The sequence below is a fragment of the Nerophis lumbriciformis genome, linkage group LG23, assembly GCF_033978685.3.
Source record: "Nerophis lumbriciformis linkage group LG23, RoL_Nlum_v2.1, whole genome shotgun sequence".
NCBI classification, from domain to species: domain Eukaryota; kingdom Metazoa; phylum Chordata; class Actinopteri; order Syngnathiformes; family Syngnathidae; genus Nerophis; species Nerophis lumbriciformis.
The window spans coordinates 9,818,010-9,839,682 of NC_084570.2; the positions used below are offsets into that span (position 1 = coordinate 9,818,010).

Genomic DNA, 21,673 nt, shown 5'->3' on the forward strand with positions numbered 1-21,673 from the left:
GTATGCTGGGAGTTCGAATGTGGTTATGAGCACGCTGTGAGAAAACGTTGAGAACTCAGTTAACACGCCTCGTCTGCATTATTTATAATTAGACAGACAACACACTTAATAGGAGCCATTTGGGGTCTTTACATAAACACACAAATGGAAATGAAACGTCACATATCCCAGCATGCACCGCGCGCTTCTTCTACGGGGAAAAAAGATGGCGGCTGTTTACCGTAGTTGCGAGACCTAAACTTTATGAAAATGAATCGTAATAAAGCGCACCGGGTTATAAGGCGCACTGTTAGCTTTTGAGAAAATTTGTGGTTTTTAGGTGCGCCTTATAGTGCGGAAAATACGGTATATTAAAAACCAGCGTTCTAACAACTCTGTTCACTCCCAAAATGTACGCAAATGTGCAATCATAAACATAGTAAAATTCAAAATAGTGCAGAGCAATAGCAACATAATGTTGCTCGAACGTTAATGTCACAACACACAAAATAAACATAGCGCTCACTTTCTGAAGTTATTCTTCATTCGTAAATCCTTCGTCTTCGGTGTCCGAAGTGAAAAGTTGGGCAAATTTACGATCCACTGGCAGATGTTGGCGTCGTCTGGCGCTGCCTCCTCGTCTTAGTGAAGGTGTGTTCGCCTTCTGTCATCCATTGTTCCCACGCAGTTAGCAGTCTAGCTTCGAATGCCCTGTTGACACCAATATCTAGCGGCTGGAGGTCTTTTGTCAATCCACCCGGAATGACGGCGAGTATTGAATTAAGCGCGTAAGCGTGTCTCTCAATGTGCTGTTATGAGCTAGCAAATATAACAACTACACTACCCAGCATGCAACGATAGTTACGAGCATGCGCGGTAGCCCTGAGAAGCGTTGTATGCTGGCAGTTAGCACGCTGTGAGTAAACGTTGAGAACTCAGTTAACACGCCTCGTCTGCATTATTTATAATTAGACAGACAACACACTTAATAGGAGCCATTTTGGGGTCTTTACATAAACACACAAATGGAAATGAAACGTCACATATCCCAGCATGCACCGCGCGCTTCTTCTACGGGGAAAAAAGATGACGGCTGTTTACCGTAGTTGCGAGACCTAAACTTTATGAAAATGAATCTTAATATTTATCCATATATAAAGCGCACCGGGTTATAAGGCGCACTGTCAGCTTTTGAGAAAATTTGTGGTTTTTAGGTGCGCCTTATAGTGCGGAAAATACGGTAATCATCAACTTAAAGTGCCCTCTTTGGGGATTGTAATAGAGATCCATCTGGATTCATGAACTTAATTCCAAACATTTATTCACAAAAAAATAAATCTTTAACATCAATATTTATGGAACATGTCCACAAAAATCTAGCTGTCAACACTGATTTTTTTTTTGAGACATTTAAAAAAAAATCTCTGCATGAAAGTTTAAAAGTAGCATATATTAATGCAGTATGAAGAATAATGTTTTAATGTAGACATGCAAGCCTTGAAAGAAAATTTTGAAAATCAAGACTACATTTCTTGCAAATGGGTGCATTTCTACCCTATATTTTAACTTTAGATTTATTCTCATATCAAACTCTTTTTGCTGTCTTTTTGACACTTACATCCGGCGCCCCCCTCCACACCCTGGATTATAAATAATGTAAATAATTCAATGTGATTATCTTGTGTGATGACTGTATTATGATGATAGTATATATCTGATAGTATATATCTGTATCATGAATCAATTTAAGTGGACCCCGACTTAAACAAGTTGAAAAACTTATTCGGGTGTTACCATTTAGTGGTCAATTGTACGGAATATGTACTTCACTGTGCAACCTACTAATAAAAGTCTCAATCAATCAAAACACATAGAATCATCATACTGCTGTGATTATATGCATCAAGTGTTCATTCAAGGCTAAGGCAAAATATCGAGATACATATTGTGTATCGCAATATGGCCTTAAAATATCGGAATATTAAAAAAGGCCATATCGCCCAGCCCTAGTTCAATGATGCCATTTCTGTTTGTCATGTATAATTTTGTCTATTTTGTGTTTATCCTTGAATAAACAGGTCAGTTTCTTGTTACCAACCATTGTGTATTATTCAAACTCCCCTAATTCAGCTGGCTAGTTGTTATCAAGAGTACTAAAACCCTTTTCAACATGATTCTGACAACTAAGTAGGCTAAATAACTTTAAACTTTAATACATGCTCGGATAGGCCAGTATCGGTCAGTATCGGTATCGGATCGGAAATGCAAAAACAATATCGGTATCTGATCGGAAGTGCAAAAACCTGGATCGGGACATCCCTAATGTTGATACTATTTTACAAAAATACAAATATTTGTCTTTAAATAATGTTTATTTGTAGCCTTTTTATTAGACATTACAAATTACATGACGGCCTCACGTTCACACTCAAACACTGAATAATGAATTTAATAATCGTGATTTCACTATTATTACAAATCTTAATATTTTGTCCATAATCGTGCAGCCCTTCGTATAAGATCAGATCTCATATATGAACACTATTTTTATTTATATGGTGCAGTAACGTCTTATGGCCATCAGGTGCCATCTTGCAAAATTCTTACATTTGTTTTTATTTGTTTATCTCATGTCCTTAAGGTGATTTCTTGCACAATTTCACATTTATATTTTACTTATGTTATTTTGTTTTTGCCATATTGCTATTATAATGCTTGTGTTTTAATATTCACATTCCATTTTTACTTGAGGTACAAGTACAGTGTTATCTACAATAGGGTTTCTTCAAAGGATATAATTTTGATTTTTGTTTTTTTTCCCCAATAAAACTGGGTTGTACCCCGCCTTCCGCCCGATTGTAGCTGAGATAGGCTCCAGCACCCCCCGCGACCCCGAAGGGAATAAGCGGTAGAAAATGGATGGATGGAAAACTGGGTTGAAAGATTTCAGTATAAGTACTTTAAAAAAAAATGTGCACATTTAAAAGATACCATGATACATTTGGTCACAATAACCGTGATAAGAAATGTTCATACCGTGACATCCCTACATATAACTCTGCCTTTGTCTTCTTGCGACACACTTGTGTATCTTGTTCTCCTTTTCTTTTTGTACAGTGTTATTAATTTATCAACCACAGAATGTCGTAACGTCCTGTGAGGGAACATGGTTACTTGAATACATGGTGAATTGTCATTAACACCTGACATTCCTGGTTCTGATCAGGCTGTAAATGAGTCCAGCTACCAAGGAGACGACTCTGTCCTCAAATCGTTGGTGGAGATTGCAGACACAGCACCGAAATATCTGAGACCTCACTTGGAGGCCACTCTGCAGCTCAGCCTGAAGGTGGGTTGGAAAACCATGCAACATTAATATTGCACTACACTCCATACTATACTTATTCAACTCTGCTATACTTCGATGCACCTCTTCAGCTTTGTGCAGATACCAACTTGACGAATATGCAGAGACAATTGGCTTTGGAAGTCATCGTCACTTTATCAGAGACTGCAGCGGCCATGCTGAGGAAACACACCACACTCGTAGCTCAGAGCGGTGAGTGAGTGTTTTATGATGCTGCTTATTGTGCTAGAAATGATTGAGGAAGCCGCTTTGATGAGTCTGTGTGTTTAGTGCCCCAGATGCTGGCTATGATGGTGGACTTGGAGGATGATGATGACTGGGCCATGGCTGATGAGCTGGAAGATGATGACTTTGACAGGTAATGTTTAATATTGCAAGAAAACTGCATGTCACTACGGTTGCGCGATAAACAACAATTTAAATCATATACATTTAGCAGACAATAAAGCTTTAAATACTGCAAAGTACTTCTACTTGTATTACCGTAGCTTTTATGACTTTTGGTTATATTGTGCTACTGTATGGTGACATTCTAGCTGTGTCCCGCAAATATGACAGCGTCAAGTGAACAAAGGCATCAACGGGAAGTAGCATCCCTTCTCCCGAGCTAGCAGCTAATGTTCCTCTACAGTGCAGCTTATGAATCACTAATCCTCTCTCCATGTCGGACTAGAGGACAAAGACTAGCAAAACATGCTATACCGCACCGTAAGATACTAAAAATATAGCTAGCCGCTAAGCTAGAGCTCTTGAATGTAAATAGCGGTGAGCGACTCGATACAAATATCGACTGTAATGATACCAAGTATAGTATCAGCATATGGTCGATACTACAGTGATTAGATTGAGATTTTTGATTACCACAAATATTTGTTGGTTTTTTGTTACTGTTGACAAACTCGGGGAAACAAGGGCCAGTAAGTAATTTTGTGCTTTTATTTTGCACTGTTGACTTTAATATTAATGTATGTAATGAAAGGAATAAGGAAACATTTGAATATATATTGATATTGTTGGTTTACCGTTGTGATAAAAAATGTGATCATTTTAATAATCCTAAAAATGGGTATTATGCGCATAAATATGTAACTAACTACTTGGTATTGGATTGATACCTAAATTTGGGGTGCTTTTAGCAAGGTTTTAAAGTATTGTTGTGTTTGTGCAGATAGAAATGTCACAACCGAAAGTAACCATCAATGAACAGTAAATTAACAAGTAAAATAATAGCTTTGAGAAAATGACACAACTAAAAATTAAGCAATATGTTATTGCATACATCAGCAGCTAAATGTAGAAGCCTTTGTAACCTGTTTTGAGGTGGTTCTATTGTCATCTATATCCCAAATAGTATCACGTTGTATATATTTAGGCCCATATCGTCTATCCCTATTTGTCACCCAACAGTAATGCTGTAGCAGGAGAAAGTGCCCTGGACAGAATTGCCTGTGGTCTGGGAGACAAGATTATTTTGCCCCTTATTAAGCAGCACATCATGCAGATGCTCCAGAACAGTAAGTAAACACACAAGCCCTAACGAGCAACAAATGTATCACGTTTAGATTTTCTCCTGAAATCGTCTCACTGGTGATTTCTAGCTGACTGGAAGTACCGTCATGCTGGACTGATGGCGTTGTCGGCCATTGGTGAAGGCTGCCACCAGCAGATGGAGGCTACCCTTAATGAGATTGTTGGCGTTGTACTTCTATTCTGTGCTGACCCAGTAAGAGCCTTTTTATAGTTGAATATTTATTTCTTGTGGTGTACTTATTAAAAAAAAAAATACACATTTGCGCAGCATCCAAGGGTGCGGTACGCTGCCTGCAATGCTATTGGACAAATGGCCACAGACTTCGCACCAACCTTCCAAAAGAAGTTCCATGATAAGGTCAGTCCAGTTTACAATTGGCTGCACAAATTCAAAGATTCTGTTGACTAAAATCTTTTTTTTTTCTAGGTGATTTCAGCACTGCTTCAGACCATGGAGGACCAAAGTAACCCCCGAGTTCAGGCGCACGCTGCTGCAGCCCTCATTAATTTCACAGAAGACTGCCCCAAATCTTTGCTTATCCCTTATCTGGACAACTTGGTGCAGCACCTTCACGTCATCATGGTGGCCAAGCTGCAAGAGGTAAAAACAAACAAAAAGCCTTTTTTGGGGGGGGGTTAGTTGTCCTCAATGTCTGTTGTTGTCCCTCCTCAGTTGATCCAGAAGGGCACCAAACTGGTCCTGGAACAGGTGGTGACCTCCATTGCGTCCGTGGCAGACACGGCAGAAGAGAAGTTTGTCCCGTACTACGACCTGTTCATGCCCTCACTCAAGCACATCGTGGAAAACGCTGTGCAGAAGGAGCTGCGACTGCTCCGAGGCAAGACCATCGAGTGCATCAGCCTCATCGGCCTCGCTGTCGGCAAGGAGAAGGTATGTCAAGAGCGCCAGAATGCGGTGGATCACATGACTCATGGAGCTGGACATCGTTTGAATTTGAACAATTCTCCGTTATTAAATAGGCAGGGTCTTCAAAGGTTTGCATGGTTTAAATGAGGGTGCTAACTTGGGGGGGTTGGATAAAATGTCCCCTTTATTAAATAGACAAACATGTCCGCTTTTTAAAAATGGGAAACTAAAAATATGAATTACTGACCTGCGTTATAACCTGACCAGGAAAATATCCACAAATGGGTCTAATATCTCAAACTAAAATTAGAAAGATCATTGCGCAATATTAATTATATACTTAGTTTCTTTTCTCTGGGGTGTTTTGGTGTTCATGTTATTGCCACCTCATGAAAAACATTTACAAATATTCTATTTGTGTTAGACTGCTAATATTTGACTTGTGTAGCACTGGTATCATGTGTTTGCTGCCTCGATGCTGGCGTGAAATAGACATGTCAAAGAAGGAGTACTCTTCACTTTTCACATCATGAATGGATGAATTCAAAAGTGTATTGTATTTGTCGTCCATTGTTCTTTGCACCTAATAAACAGCCCTTTTTCAACAAAGATAAAAGTTAAGTTCTGAGCACTTCTGAACACCTGTAGTACTTTTGATCATGAGACCTGCTGCTGCCTCAGTAGTGGTAGGGATGGCCTAAAATCTATATCACGATATATATTACAGACTCTTGCGATAACGAGATATATAATTTTATATATGAATGATAAATCCATTTCAAAATGAGTTACGAAGGCTACTACCGTATTTTCCGCACTATAAGGCGCACCTAAAAACCACAAATTTTCTCAAAAGCTGACCGTGCGCCTTATAATCCGGTGCGCCTTATATATGGGTTAATATTAATTTTCATAAAGTTTCGGTCTCGCAACTACGGTAAACAGCCGCCATCTTTTTTCCCCGTAGAAGAAGAAGAAGCGCGCGGTGCATGCTGGGATATGTGACGTTTCATTTCCATTTGTGTGTTTATGTAAAGACCCCAAAATGGCTCCTATTAAGTGTGTTGTCTGTCTAATTATAAATAATGCAGACGAGGCGTGTTAACTGAGTTCTCAACGTTTACTCACAGCGTGCTCATAACCACATTCTAACTGCCAGCATACAACAACGCTTCTCAGGGCTACCGCGCATGCTCGTCACTATCGTTGCATGCTGGGTAGTGTAGTTGTTATATTTGCTAGCTCATAACATCACATTAAGAGACACGCTTACGCGCTTAATTCAATACTCGCCGTCATTCCGGGTGGTTTGACAAAAGACCTCCAGCCGCTAGATATTGGTGTCAACAGGGCATTCGAAGCTAGACTGCTAACTGCGTGGGAACAGTGGATGACAGAAGGCGAACACACGTGACGTTCACCAAGACAGGGAGACAGCGCCAGACGACATACGCCACTATCTGCCAGTGGATCGTAAATGCCTGGGCTGATTCAGTCTCATCTGTGGTCCGAGCTTTCAGGAAGGCAGGAATTGTCACTGAACTAATAAACGGCAACGACACTGACTCCATTAATGACGACTTCGACGAGACGGAGCCGGCCATGTTGGATGCCGTATTCGCTCAACTGTTTAATTCGGACACTAAAGAAGAAGAATTCGAGGGATTTGTGAATGAGCTATAACTTCATAAAGTGAGCTTTACATTTTTATTTAGTGTGTTGTGTTGTGTGACATTAACGTTTGAGCAACGTTGAGTTATTGATATATTGTTATTGCTCTGCACTATTTCACGTGTTACTATATTGTGATTGCACGTTTGATTTACGTAACACGAGTAAATCAGCTGTTTATTCATTTTGGGAGTGAACGGAGTTGTCAGAACGCTGGTTTGTTATCTATTACCGTATTTTCCGCACTATAAGGCGCACCGGATTATTAGCCGCACCTTCTATGAATTACATATTTCATAATTTTGTCCACCAATAAGCCGCCCCGGACTATAAGCCGCGCCTACGCTGCGCTAAAGTGAATGTCAAAAAAACGCTGCGCTAAAGTGAATGTCAAAAAAACAGTCAGATAGTTCAGTCAAACTTTAATAATATATTGAAAACCAGCGTTCTAACAACTCTGTCCCAAAATGTACGCAAATGTGCAATCACAAACATAGTAAAATTCAAAATGGTGTAGAGCAATAGTAACATAATGTTGCTCGAACGTTAATGTCACAACACACAAAATAAACATAGCGCTCACCTTCTGAAGTTATTCTTCATTCGTAAATCCTTCGAATTCTTCGTCTTCGGTGTCCGAATTGAAAAGTTGCGCAAGCGTGGTATCCAAAATGGCCGGTTCCGTCTCGTCGAAGTCATCGGGAGTCAGTGTCGCTGTTGTTCTGTGAATCCTGCCTTCCGGAAAGCTCGGACCACAGTTGTGACCGAAATATCTGCCCAGGCATTTACGATCCACTGGCAAATGTTGGCGTATGTCGTCCAGCGCTGTCTGCCCGTCTTAGTGAAGGTGTGTTCGCCTTCGGAGCTGTGTGAAAAAAGCCACCCGGCCTCTTCGCGTAAACTTCCCTTAACCACTCGCTCATCTTTTCTTCATCCATCCATCCCTTCGAGTTAGCTTTTATGATGACGCCGGCTGGAAAGGTCTCTTTTGGCAAGGTCTTCCTTTTGAATATCACCATGGGTGGAAGTTAGCATGGCAAGCTAGAACCACAGTGAAGGATGACTTCTCATTCCCTGTGGTGCGAATATTCACCGTACGTGCTCCCGTTCCACAGTGCGGTTCACAGGAATATCAGTTGCTGTGAAATACGGTAGTAATCCGTGTGCGGATGGAGAGATTGCGTCTTTTTATGAACCGGATCCTTTTCGTTTAGTAGGAGCCATTTTGTGGTCTTTACAGATGTAAACAGGAAATGAAACGTACGGTGATATCCGCGCGTTTTTTCTTCTTCTTCCGGGGGCGGGCGGTAGCTTACAGTAGAAGAAGAAGCGCTTCCTGTTCTATGGGGGCGGGTGCTTACCTTGGCGGTTGCTTGCGTAGAAGAAGAAGCGCTTCCTGTTCTACCGGGAAAAAAGATGGCGGCTGTTTACCGAAGTTGCGAGATCGAAACTTTATGAAATTGAATCGTAATAAAGCGCACCGGGTTATAAGGCGCACTGTTAGCTTTTGAGAAAATTTGTGGTTTTTAGGTGCGCCTTATAGTGCGGAAAATACGGTAATAAAGTTTGACTGACCTATCTGACTGTTTTGTTGACATAGGTGCGCCTTATAATCCGGTGCGCCTTATATATGAACAAAGTTTTGAAATATGCCATTCATTGAAGGTGCGCCTTATAATCCGATGCGCCTTATAGTGCGGAAAATACGGTAATTTAACCGACGTGGTAACATTGCGTCTTTTTTATTTTTCATTTTTCTAAACAATTTTTAATCTAGCTAATATACGGTTAATCACTTGTTTCTGTTATAACATGGTTCTGTCTACACTTTGGTAAACATAATATAAGCATTTAGTTGTTTGGATACTTAACATTAGTTTCGGACGATACTATAAATTTGGGTTCAGATCCAATACCAGATAGCTACAGGGGCAATATTGGTCATCAATGTTCATAATTACAATTTTCCAGATCATTGAATGATTCCATATTTGATTACCTTTAATATCAAACACACAGTATATCAGTGTAACTAACTTTAACAATATACATTTTTTAAATTATCCCCTACTATTGTGTCCTCAGTTTTATATCCTGAGCTTCTTAACAAAAATGACAGAATATTTGTTAATAATAAATATCTATCCAACCACTGTAGTGTCGCACATATACCGATACGAACTACACTTCGTATTGTGACTGTCTATTTGTATCGAGCCACCCACCTTTGGTTACATTCAAGAGCTCTAGCTTGCGGTCAGCATGTAGAATGTTTAGGTATTCCTGGTCCTGCTGGGATGATACTTGTAAGAAACTTAGTTTATTTGCCTTCGACGAAACGAGAAGTGGCTTTGCACTGTGGAAGGATGTTAGCTGCTAGCAAGGAACACTATATTGTGTTGAGGATGCGCTCGTTTGCTTGTCGCTATAAATTGGTGGGACACCACTATAATGTGTCATCAATATGCATTATCACGATCGTATTAAAGGGTCTATTGTCGGCCAAATTGATATCATTCATATTATTATATCTATTTTGCGCAACGCTTGATGGCGGTGGCTATTTCATATTATTTTTGTTTGGCTGCAGAAACTTCTTCCAGTTGGGTATTGACAATAGTAATCGAAATGACAACATTTTAACAATTCAATGCAAGTTTGTCCTGGTTCCTATTGATGCACGATGCCCAACTCTAATGGCTGATTAAAAGGTGTTTGTTTTTTCCTTTTGTTTTCTTGCTCTTGCCAGTTCATGCCAGACGCCTCTGCGGTCATGCAGCTGCTTCTCAAAACTCAGACCGACTTTAATGATTTGGATGACGACGATCCGCAGGTAAGTAGGCTTGGTGGACCATCTCAGGCCGTCTGTGGGGTTTGAACGAGTTAACTGTTTTTCCCTTCTTAAAGATCTCCTACATGATCTCAGCCTGGGCCAGGATGTGCAAGATCTTGGGGAAGGAGTTCCAGCAGTATCTACCGGTGGTAATGGGCCCTTTGATGAAGACCGCCTCCATCAAACCTGAGGTGGCGCTCCTTGACAGTAAGTTTTTGTGCCCACCAGGTGGATTTCTGCTTGTAAAAGTTGACTGCAAAAAAGATGTCTTGCAGCCCAGGATATGGAGAACATTTCAGAGGATGACGGCTGGGAGTTTGTCAACCTTGGAGATCAGCAGAGTTTTGGCATCAAGACTGCCGGCTTGGAAGAGAAGTCCACTGCCTGCCAGATGCTGGTGATTATCTCACGCTCAACAAACTAAGACTTTGGCCTTTCTGGACACTGAGCACAGTCACTGTTGTGTTGCAGGTGTGTTATGCCAAAGAGCTTAAGGAGGGTTTTGTGGAGTACACGGAGCAGGTGGTGAAGCTGATGGTTCCTCTGCTGAAGTTCTACTTCCATGATGATATCCTTGTCCTATCGCATATTGTTGCACAATATAAATGATATACATTTGGCCAACAATACAGCTTTTAATACCGTTTAACACCCATTGTTATAATGCATGTTGATGACCCATTCTGTGTTCCGCAAATTTGACCGTGACTAGCGACACTGAAGTCAGCGATCCTCTCTTTAATGGCAGCAAATAAACTAAGTTTCTTACAAGTATTATCCCTGGAAGACCAGGAATAACTAAACATGCTACACTACACACCGTAGAAGGATATGCTAACCGCTAGCTAGAGCTTGTTCATGTAAATAAAGGTGGGCAGACCGATACAAATATCGACAGTAATGCCAAGTATAATATGATTATATTGTTAATACTACAGTTGTTTGATTTTCTTTTTTTATTCAAAAACATGTAGTTCTCTTTGTAATTATTTACATACTCTGACTAAAAGTCACTGAGCACAGGAAGACTAAGAGCAAAAACCAAATTATTTAAACCAAACCCAATGGTAGGAAATTAAAATATTTCATTGTTAATGTTCCACCACCATCCTGTGTTTTTGTCTGATTAGAATTGTGATCAAAAATATAATCATGTGATCTTGAAAATTTGCAGTATCAGCATTGGTATAATCGATACTGCCCTTGGAGCTACTTGGTATCGGATCATTGCCCAAAACTAATGTAAAATATCCAATAAGAAGTGTTGATTAAATTTGAACAGAAGTTTGGATAGAACCATGTTACAACAGAAAGTTACCAGATATTACCAAGTAGATTTAAAAAATATTTTTTTTAGAAAATATTAAAACCAGAAATGACATAATGTTAGCAGCTAGATATGGAGCCTTTGTAACCCATTTTCTAATGTTCTATTATCATTTACATGCCAAATAATATGATATATATCGTGATACAGATTTTAGGCCATATTGCCCATCCATACTTTCATATTTCCTCTCAGTAACTCGATGTAACGATCAAAGCTTTTTCCTGAACTGCCTCACGTGTGCGGGTGGCAGCAGCAGAGTCCATGCCGCTGCTGTTGGAGTGTGCGCGGGTTCGAGGCCCCGAGTACCTCACTCAAATGTGGCTCTTCATGTGCGACGCCCTCATCAAGGCCATCGGTACCGAGCCAGACTTGGACGTCCGCTCTGAGATCATGCATTCTTTTGCCAAGGTAATAAACTACTTCCTGGTAAATTAAATGGCGCCTGAGATTTTGTGCATGGAGAAGATTTGTAGCAGTTTGTGGTCCGCTTGTGTCTCAGTGCATCGAGCTGATGGGAGATGGATGTCTGAACAACGAGCATTTTGAGGAGCTGGGTGGCATTTTGAAAGGGAAGCTTGAGGAGCATTTTAAGAACCAGGAGCTGAGGCAAGGTGAGGCTTCACCAGCACATGGCCCCGGTACCACTGTGCTCCTGCATTATTGGTCTTACTTTCACTTTGTTCGCAGCCAAGAGACAGGATGAGGACTACGACGAGCAGGTGGAGGAATCCTTGCAAGATGAGGTAAATATTTTACAGCTACATGAAACACTTAAAACCTGGAAAGTTCACTGCTGATCATAATGTCTCCTTCCTGGTCTCAGGATGAGAACGACGTGTACATCCTCACCAAAGTGTCGGACATCCTGCACTCTGTGTTCAGTAGTTACAAAGAGAAGGTGCTACCTTGGTTTGAGCAGCTGCTGCAGCTCATTGTCCAGTTGATAGTAAGTGTTCTTTTTTTAATGCTAAATTTTTAATGAAGGAATGAAATGGCTTTCCGCTAGAGATGTTCCCATCAGCTGTTGATACTGAGATTGGTTTATCAATCACATTTTTACGTTTACTTTTTTTTAATTTTATTTTTTAAGTTTGGTTATATTTAAACCATTCTTCTATTACATACAATTGTTTGGGGTAGGTGTATTCGACTTTCAGAACAAACGTGAAATGCATTATAACTTGTACCCACTGTTCAATCTTATAGTTCATTTTGCAAGGAGTGTCCTGATCCGATATTGATATTGGTCCAACATCGGCAAAAACAAGTATATCGACTCCCATCTAAAAATCTTGGATAAAAGCAGATCTTTAGTTTAGTTTATTAAGGATCCCCATTAGTCTACACCGCAGTGGAAACTATTCTTCCTGGGGTCCAGTCCCAGTTAACATCAAAATGTCCTCCAATTAGCACACAATGTTTTTTGTTTTTTCTTGTAGTCTTTTACAAAAAGTAAACATGGTAGGCTAAAGGCTGCAAGGAGCTAGCAGCTGCACAACAGCTAAACACACAATAGCATGCAAGCTGGACATAAGTCATTAATTAAACAATATTGCAGTCTAAGACAATAGATTTGTCAATATAAACAAGCATCAATTATAGTTGCAAGGTCTCCAAGGCAAAAGTGTATTCAAAACTATGCAGTAACAAATGTGTCTGCATCATTCCACTTACCGGTACTGTGTCATAAGATTAACTAAATACATTTTTTGGGGCCACTAGTTGGCGCCATAAACCAATTATTACTCCACTTCAACCTAAAGACAGCATACGTTATTTCCAGACAGTTAGCTATGAAAAACACTAACCTATTTATTACTACCAATTGTTTGACTTATTTCACTTGTTTGTCAAAGTAAACAAGTAAAAAGTTGCATATTTACAGATACAAAGTCTCCAAGGTAGAAGTGTATTAAAACGTGTTTGCATCATTTGACTTACTGCATCATAAATAAATGATAAATGGGTTATACTTGTATAGCGCTTTTCTACCTTCAAGGTACTCAAAGCGCTTTGACACTATTTCCACATTCACCCATTCACACACACATTCACATTCACACACTGATGGTTGGAGCTGCCATGCAAGGCCCGAACCACGACCCATCAGAAGCAAGGGTGAAGTGTCTTGCCCAAGGACACAACGGACGTGACGAGGTTGGTAGAAGGTGGGGATTGAACCAGGAACCCTCAGGTTGCTGGCACGGCCACTCTTCCAACCGCGCCACGCCGTCCCCCTCATGAATATAACTTAAAAGGTCTGTTTATGCAGATGCATAGAGGGCACTAACTCTTAGAAATTCTGTAAACTTTATATACAACCCTTACTTTCAGCACATAAAGACATACGTAGGCAACACACACATTAAGTTTGTGTGTTGATGGCGATTTGAATAGCTATTGTTTGACTAAAAGTATATTCCATTGTAACAAGACTTTGTTGTTAGCTTCTCGGGCTACTTTTGTGTATGTGCACGCACTCCCTGTGTGTACGTGTGGCCAGACTGAACTCCACACAAAGTCCTCGGGCCGGCGAGCAATATATTTTATTATATGATTAATATTTGTATATTATGATATATATTTATATGTAGTGTATGTTATGCCAAACCATTAATTGTAACATACAGGCATGTTTTTTCAGCTAAAAGCTGTTTCAAAAAAAGTTATGTTCGCGTCAAAATATCACTTCAGCGTTTTTTGTTTTTTAATGAGCTTTCAATTAAAAAAAAAAAGTTTTAAACAAAATTTGTTCAACCCTAGCCTCAGACACAAGTATTTGCTGTTCCTGTTGCCTAAACGCTGCACTGAGTTGCAGGACAGGGAGACAAGTTCGCTAGTTATCTAACCATCTAGCTCGCTTACTTGTTGTTTCCTGCGGTCGCTCTTTGAGCCACAACGTTGACGGCTGCCTACTTTGCTGCTTGTCATATTTGGATGATTACAATCCAAACACTGTTAGTTTTGAGCCCATTGTAGTTCTATAGTGTTTATCAGTAACCAGCGAGAAGGTATATTTTTGACATGACTGATGTAAACGGGTCACAACACCGGAAATTTGTTACTCGAGGGGGCGTGGCTACAGTATAAAGTTGCCAAATGGGAAACGTTTTTTCTGAGTTCTTTGCATGCATGTTATAGAATTGTACTTTACATTTTCAATGATAATGATTAGAGATGTCCGATAATGGCTTTTTTGCCGTTATCCGATATTCCGATATTGTCCAACTCTTAATTACCGATTCCGATATCTACCGATATATACAGTCGTGGAATGAATATTAACACATTATTATGCCTAATGCCTAGCGGGGGGTGTATATTGTAGCCTCCCGAAAGAGTTAGTGCTGCAAGGGGTTCTGGGTATTTGTTCTGTTGTGTTACGGTGCGGATGTTCTCCCAAAATGTGTTTGTCATTCTTATTTGGTGTGGGTTCACAGTGTGGCGCATATTTGTAACGGTGTTAAAGTTGTTTATACGGCCACCCTCAGTGTGACCTGTATGGCTGTTGACCAAGTATGTATTGCATTCACGTGTGTGTGTGAAAAGCCGTAGATATTATGTGACTGGGCCGGCACGCAAAGGAAGTGCCTTTAAGGTTTATTGGCGCTCTGTACCTCTACCTATGTCCGTGTACACAGCGGCATTTGATAATACCGATAATTTTAGATATTACATTTTAAAGCATTTATCGGCAGTCCGATATTATCGGACATCCCTAATAATGATGTTAGTAAATTATCTACTTTTTTTTTTTTTTAAACATTGTGTTACATTACATTATGTTGTACGTTACATGGGACATCTAAGTGTCAAAATGACAGCCAAAAGAGGTTGGTAGATGGGAATAAATCTAAAGGTAAAAGATACAGTATAATCTAGAAATGCACCTAATTGCAGTAAATGCAGTCTTGATTCAAAATTTTGTCTGCAATAGAAAAATTCCCCTTTTCCCCCCAAAGCGTGCTCACTTCCCTGAACGTAAGCTAGCCAGTAGTCTTATATTTTTTGATTTGAAGCATGTCATTTTTGAGCAACTTGCAAACAACCCCTTTAATGATTTGTTGTGACCACTAGGTGTCGCCAAATACCACTCCAACTTAAAAGACCACATAAGTCCATTCTATACTGTTAACAATAAATAGGTTAGGCAGTGCTTAATTATTTTCTGTTACGCCCCTTTTGAAGAAGAAAATATTTCACGCCGCCCTCTGTTAAATGTGAAGGAGGTTGTGAAGCACAGTAGTGAAAGTAGTTTGAGGCCAATTCCACTTCCTGTGTTTTAACGTCACTTCCTGCTTTGTGTCCTGCAGTGTCCAAACAGGCCGTGGGCTGACCGTCAGTGGGGGTTGTGTATATTTGATGACGTGGTGGAGCACTGCAGCCCGTCTTCCTTCAAATATGCCGAGTATTTCCTGCAGCCCATGTTGCAATCTCTGTGCGACAACAGCCCCGAGGTTCGGCAAGCGGCCGCCTACGGCGTCGGCGTTATGGCGCAATACGGCGGAGAGAGCTACCGCCCGTTCTGCACAGGTGCTGAAAACTACTTGTGATGAAGTTTGCGTCGATGCTTACGCACTGATATGTGTCGTCCCGCTCTAGAGGCCATCCCCTTGCTGGTCCGGGTCATCCAGGCGGCCGACTCGCGCCTGAAGGAGAACGTCAACGCCACAGAAAACTGCATCTCTGCCGTCGGAAAGGTGATGAGGTTCCGGCCCGAGTGTGCGAACGTCAATGAAATCCTTCCTCACTGGATCACATGGTTACCTCTCAACGAGGACAAAGAGGAGGCCGTGCACACCTTTGACTTCCTGTGTGACCTCATTGAAAGGTAAGAAAGGCCGTTTCACCTGCTGACTCGTTCTTGACTGGGGCTGAAAACTATCACCATATTAGTGTTTATTATCGAACATAAGGACCAGGAAAAATTATGACAAGTGGAAACATTTTTATTTAAATTCCTCTGATTATATCCCTTCAGCTATCAAGGCAGAAAGGAAAATAAATGTCAACACAACCATCAATTAGATATGTCCGATAATGGCTTTTTTGCCGATATCCGATATTCCGATATTGTCCAACTCTTAATTACCGATACCGATATATACAGTCGTGGAATTAACACATTATTATGCCTAATTTTGTTGTGATGCCCCGCTGGATGCATTAAACAATGTAACAAGGTTTTCCAAAATAAATCAACTCAAGTTATGGAAAAAAATGCCAACATGGCACTGCCATATTTTACTATTGAAGTCACAAAGTGCATTATTTTTTTTAACATGCCTCAAAACAGCAGCTTGGAATTTGGGACATGCTCTCCCTGAGAGAGCATGAGGAGGTTAAGGTGGGGGCAGGGGGGTAGAGTTTAGTGGGGGGTGTATATTGTAGCGTCCCGGAAGAGTTAGTGCTGCAAGGGGTTCTGTGTATTTTTTTTCTGTTGTGTTTGTTGTTACGGTGCGGATGTTCTCCCGAAATGTGTTTGTCATTCTTGTTTGGTGTGGGTTCACAGTGTGGCGCATATTTGTAACAGTGTTAAAGTTGTTTATACGGCCACCCTCAGTGTGACCTGTCTTGCTTGCGTCGTCACAACATCCAGGTTCGCCCATCAGTCTATTTTCTGCGGCTGAATTTCCAATACATCATTAGTCAATAGTGCGCAAATAATGACCTATGTATATTAATTCATACTGTAACTACTTGCTGGTGCTAATGTGTATATTAGTGAGTTACGATGATCATTTTTCCCATGGTCTGTGAACACACCATGTTGGCAGAGAATGAAGTGTTTGTCCAGGAGTGAAACACGGACAGACGTGTGCGCGCAGGAGGGAATACGTGTTGGAATTGGGCTCATTGTTAACATAAGATTGGCAATAAAAGTTAAAAAGTGTTTGTTTTTTTTAATTAAGGAAATTAATTAAAGCCTCATTGTTAAGGCGGGGCGGCATATATTTTGTTGAGGCGGGGCGTCACTATCAGATACATCAAAGAGACATCTGAGGCATTTTTATTGGTATTGATTACGTGTGCCACGATCAGTGACGTGCGGTGATGTTCATGGCTGGTGAGGCACTGACTTCATCACAGTCAGATTTACAAACATATGAACCCTAAAGAGTATCTTATTCACCATTTGATTGGCAGCAGTTAACGGGTTATGTTTAAAAGCTCATACCAGCATTCTTCCGTGCTTGGCACTCAGCATCAAGGGTTGGAATTGGGGGTTAAATCACCAAAAATGATTCCCGAGCGCGGCGCCGCTGCTGCCCACTGCTCCCCTCACCTCCCAGGGGGTGATCAAGGGGATGGGTCAAATGCAGAGGACAAATTTCACCACACCTAGTGTGTGTGTGACAATCATTGGTACTTTAACTTAACTTTAACTTTACACATACAAACTGTAGTACACAAAAAAGCACATTTAATAAAAAAACGTTATTATGGTCTTACCTTTTACTTGCAGTATAAATGAAGTCCATGCGCCGCTCCTTTTGAACAAAAGCATCGGTAACTTGTTTATAGAAGTCTTCCTTATCTTTCTTCAGTTTTAAAAGTCTCTGTCTCGTTGGAGATCTTCCTTTAATTATTACCTCCTGCTTCGATTGAAAGTCCAGTTTAGAAAACTGTTTTATTTTAGATATGTAATCCTCCATGTTAATAGTCCAGGCGAGAGGAAAAAATAAACGATCGCTGCTAACTGTTACTGCTTGTTGTCACTTCTTCTGCAGCCGAGTAGTCGCAAGAATGATCTCTGGGATCACTAGCGCCCTCTACCACCAGGAGGCGGGATTACTGCGAGCCTCAGCCAGTGCGTCTCCGCAGCCATTTTATGATTGCTCAGCACAAGAAATACGTTACACACATACAGTTGTAGACAAAATACACTGTACATTATATACCTCAGCTAACTAAACTATGGAAATTTATAATATAGTTCATATAGCAATACGGTCTCACTGCACAGCAGACCAGCAGTTAGCCGAGTCATTGCGTAATCCATGGTGAGGCTCAACTGGCTGCTGATCACCGCAAGTCTCTTCTCAGTATTTGAACGGCAAATGTGAAAATTCAGCGATTTTGAATAAAAATAATCTAAAACTGGTGAAGTTAAATGGAAAATAACTTTATAGTATAATCACTGGATACATATAACAATTTAATTTATTTTTTTCCCTTTTACATTTTTTTTCTTTCCATGATGGCACGTGAGGCCCCGCCTCACCTGCCTCCCCTGACTGCACGTCACTGGTCACGATATATATATTGATAGTTTTCTCGCCCAGCCATGTCTCTGATCCCTGTTCTTTGTGCTGAACTGCAAGTGTTTGTCGCCCGCAGCAACAATCCCATCGTCCTCGGACCAGACAACTCCAACCTGCCCCGACTCTTCCTCATCATCGCCGACGGCGTAGTGAACGAGTCGGTGAAGAGCGAAGACGCCTGCAGCAAACGTCTGGCCAGCGTCATCCGTCAAGTGCAGGTGAGCGTCAGGTGACCTTACACGTCTTAACCCACTGCTCGATGTGTGACGTGGTCGTCGTTGTGCAACAGGTGTCGGGGGGGCTGTGGTCCCAGTGCATATCAACACTGAATGAGAGTCAGCAGAAAGCCATACAGGATCTACTGAATGCTGCATGAACCTTCTGGTCACACCCCCGACCTTCACAAAGCCCCTGAAGTAAAGTTGACTTCATACACTCCTCCTCTCGACCTGCAGAGTGCGTATGGACACTGGCCCCCCCTCCCCTCTCCCACCCGCCTGGCCCAATGTACATCCCACACTCAACAGACTGGAGGGTGCAAACACGGAGGAGACCCTGATGACATCATAGTCTCATCCCCCTTAGCTAGATGTTTGTTTCCAACCATTCCCCTCAATGTGACTTGTCCCGTCAAGAGACACAAACTCACCAATTGGGATGGGAGGGGGTGATATTTTTGGGAGGAAGGGTACAGGACGTGGTTTTGGACTGCACACATGATTCATGAATGAGGTGACGATGCACACTGGGCAAACACTGCCTGTCTCCTGTGAATTTTATCATTTTTCTTTTTTTTTTTTTTTTTTTGCTCCCAACCTGAGGGTAGATGGCCTCCGCCAGAGGAGATGTTTGCGGAGTAACGGCATGTTTAAGTGGCTAACTAGTGAATATACTTCCTGGGGGGGGGGAAGATTCAATGGTGACTTTTAAGCAGCTTTTTTCCATAGCCTTCCAATTCGATCAGAGGATTTTTGTCTGAACCAGTAAGCCTCACTTGTAGGTAGCGATGGGTAAAAAAAAATATCATGGTCGGAGGATAAAGACTTGTAGAGTTCGTGAGCGTGCGATTATATGCGCGATTGTATGCTGTGACCTTGACCGTGCGGCAGGGATGTGATGGCGTTTCAAAAACTACAAACAATAAAAGTGCAAAACATTGAGAGGTTTATTATTTTTTTTAATTGAAGAGTTTGCAGCTTGTTTGGCTTTTACATTTGACGGTAATACACTTGGTGGACATGACTTATTACAACCAGACAATCCAGAAGAGATTATTTAAATCCTTTTGCCAGCCTCAGACATTTTCTACATTTTGTTTAGTGGCTATTTTAGCTGCTTTGCAGTTTATTTTCTTCCTACTTTATGCATTGTCTTGATCACCTGATGAATTGTTCAGTCATGTTAAATTGCACACAAAAACTGCCCTAAAGCATAAAATCCACCGCACCATGTATAAAAAAAAAAAAAAAGAAAAAATTACATCCAGTTGATTTATTTTTAAGAGGATGGAAAAAAGTTTTGCAATTTGGCGAACATCCATCCATCCATTTTCTCCCGCTTGTCCCTCTCAGGGTGGTGGCGGGTGCTGAAGCCTATCCCAGCGGCATTCGTTGTCCCTCTCAGGGTGGTGGCGGGTGCTGAAGCCTATCCCAGCGGCATTCGTTGTCCCTCTCAGGGTGGTGGCGGGTGCTGAAGCCTATCCCAGCGGCATTCGGGCGGAAGGCGGGGTCCATACTTGCCAACCCTCCCGATTTTCCCGGGAGACTCCCGAATTTCAGTGCCCCTCCCAAAAATCTCCCGGGGCAACCTTATCTCCCGATTTCCACCCAGACGACAATATCGGGGGCGTGCCTTAAGGGCACTGCCTTTAGCGTCCTCTACAAACTGTCGTCATGGCCGCTTTTCCTCCATACAAACGGCGTGCCGGCCCAGACACATAATATATACGGCTTTTACACACTCACAAGTAAATGCAATGCATACTTGGTCAACAGCCATACAGGTCACACTGAGGGTGGCCGTATAAACAACTTTAACACCGTTACAAATATGCACCACACTGTGAACCCACACCAAACAAGAATGACAAACACATTTCGGGAGAACATTCGCACCGTAACGCAACAAAAATACAACAGAACAAATACCCAGAATCCCTTGCAGCACTAACTCTTCCGGTTAGTGCTTCCAATATACACCCCAACCCCGCCCACCTCAACCAGCAATGCATCTTCAGAGAGGGTGCTCAGCATGGTTAGAAAGATAGTGACAGAGAATAGAACAAGGATGGACAATTCAACCCTAAACTCGCTCCTTTCCTGCAAATTAAATTTCACAGATGCTGCCCATACCTATGCTCCTGCAAAGGCTGTGCTACTGGCTGCAAAGCATTGCACTTTCAAATACAACAATGAGTAGAGTGTTGTGTGTGTGTGTGGGTATATGTGTAAATAAATGAACACTGAAATTCAAGTATTTTATTTATATATATATATATATATATATATAATAAAATAAATATATAGCTAGAATGCACTGAAAGTCAAGTATTTATTTTTTATATATAAAGTTAAAGTTAAAGTACCAATGATTGTCACACACACACTAGGTGTGGCGAGATTATTCTCTGCATTTAACCCATCACCCTTGATCACCCCCTGGGAGGTGAGGGGAGCAGTGGGCAGCAGCGGTGGCCGCGCCCGGGAATCATTTTTGGTGATTTAACCCCCAATTCCAACCCTTGATGCTGAGTGCCAAGCAGGGAGGTAATGGGTCCCATTTTTATAGTCTTTGGTATGACTCGGCCGGGGTTTGAACTCACAACCTACCG

General features: G+C 41.4%; 1 protein-coding gene across 1 annotated transcript in view; it reads left to right on the top strand.

Annotated features, from left to right (window-relative positions):
- kpnb3 (karyopherin (importin) beta 3) overlaps window positions 1–20,003 on the top strand; it is a 36,204-nt gene extending 16,201 nt beyond the window's left edge. Inside the window, exons 7-26 of the mRNA XM_061985174.1 lie at window positions 3,206–3,328; window positions 3,418–3,538; window positions 3,617–3,704; window positions 4,754–4,860; window positions 4,945–5,069; window positions 5,145–5,234; window positions 5,304–5,477; window positions 5,550–5,768; window positions 10,165–10,248; window positions 10,323–10,455; window positions 10,524–10,645; window positions 10,720–10,816; window positions 11,814–11,986; window positions 12,078–12,189; window positions 12,266–12,321; window positions 12,402–12,524; window positions 15,892–16,111; window positions 16,181–16,409; window positions 18,920–19,061; window positions 19,133–20,003. Coding sequence (XP_061841158.1) covers window positions 3,206–3,328; window positions 3,418–3,538; window positions 3,617–3,704; window positions 4,754–4,860; window positions 4,945–5,069; window positions 5,145–5,234; window positions 5,304–5,477; window positions 5,550–5,768; window positions 10,165–10,248; window positions 10,323–10,455; window positions 10,524–10,645; window positions 10,720–10,816; window positions 11,814–11,986; window positions 12,078–12,189; window positions 12,266–12,321; window positions 12,402–12,524; window positions 15,892–16,111; window positions 16,181–16,409; window positions 18,920–19,061; window positions 19,133–19,219 — 2,625 coding nt within the window. The 3' untranslated portion in view covers window positions 19,220–20,003. The remainder of the gene's footprint in view (window positions 1–3,205; window positions 3,329–3,417; window positions 3,539–3,616; window positions 3,705–4,753; window positions 4,861–4,944; window positions 5,070–5,144; window positions 5,235–5,303; window positions 5,478–5,549; window positions 5,769–10,164; window positions 10,249–10,322; window positions 10,456–10,523; window positions 10,646–10,719; window positions 10,817–11,813; window positions 11,987–12,077; window positions 12,190–12,265; window positions 12,322–12,401; window positions 12,525–15,891; window positions 16,112–16,180; window positions 16,410–18,919; window positions 19,062–19,132) is intronic.
- The last annotated feature ends 1,670 nt before the right edge of the window (window positions 20,004–21,673 follow it).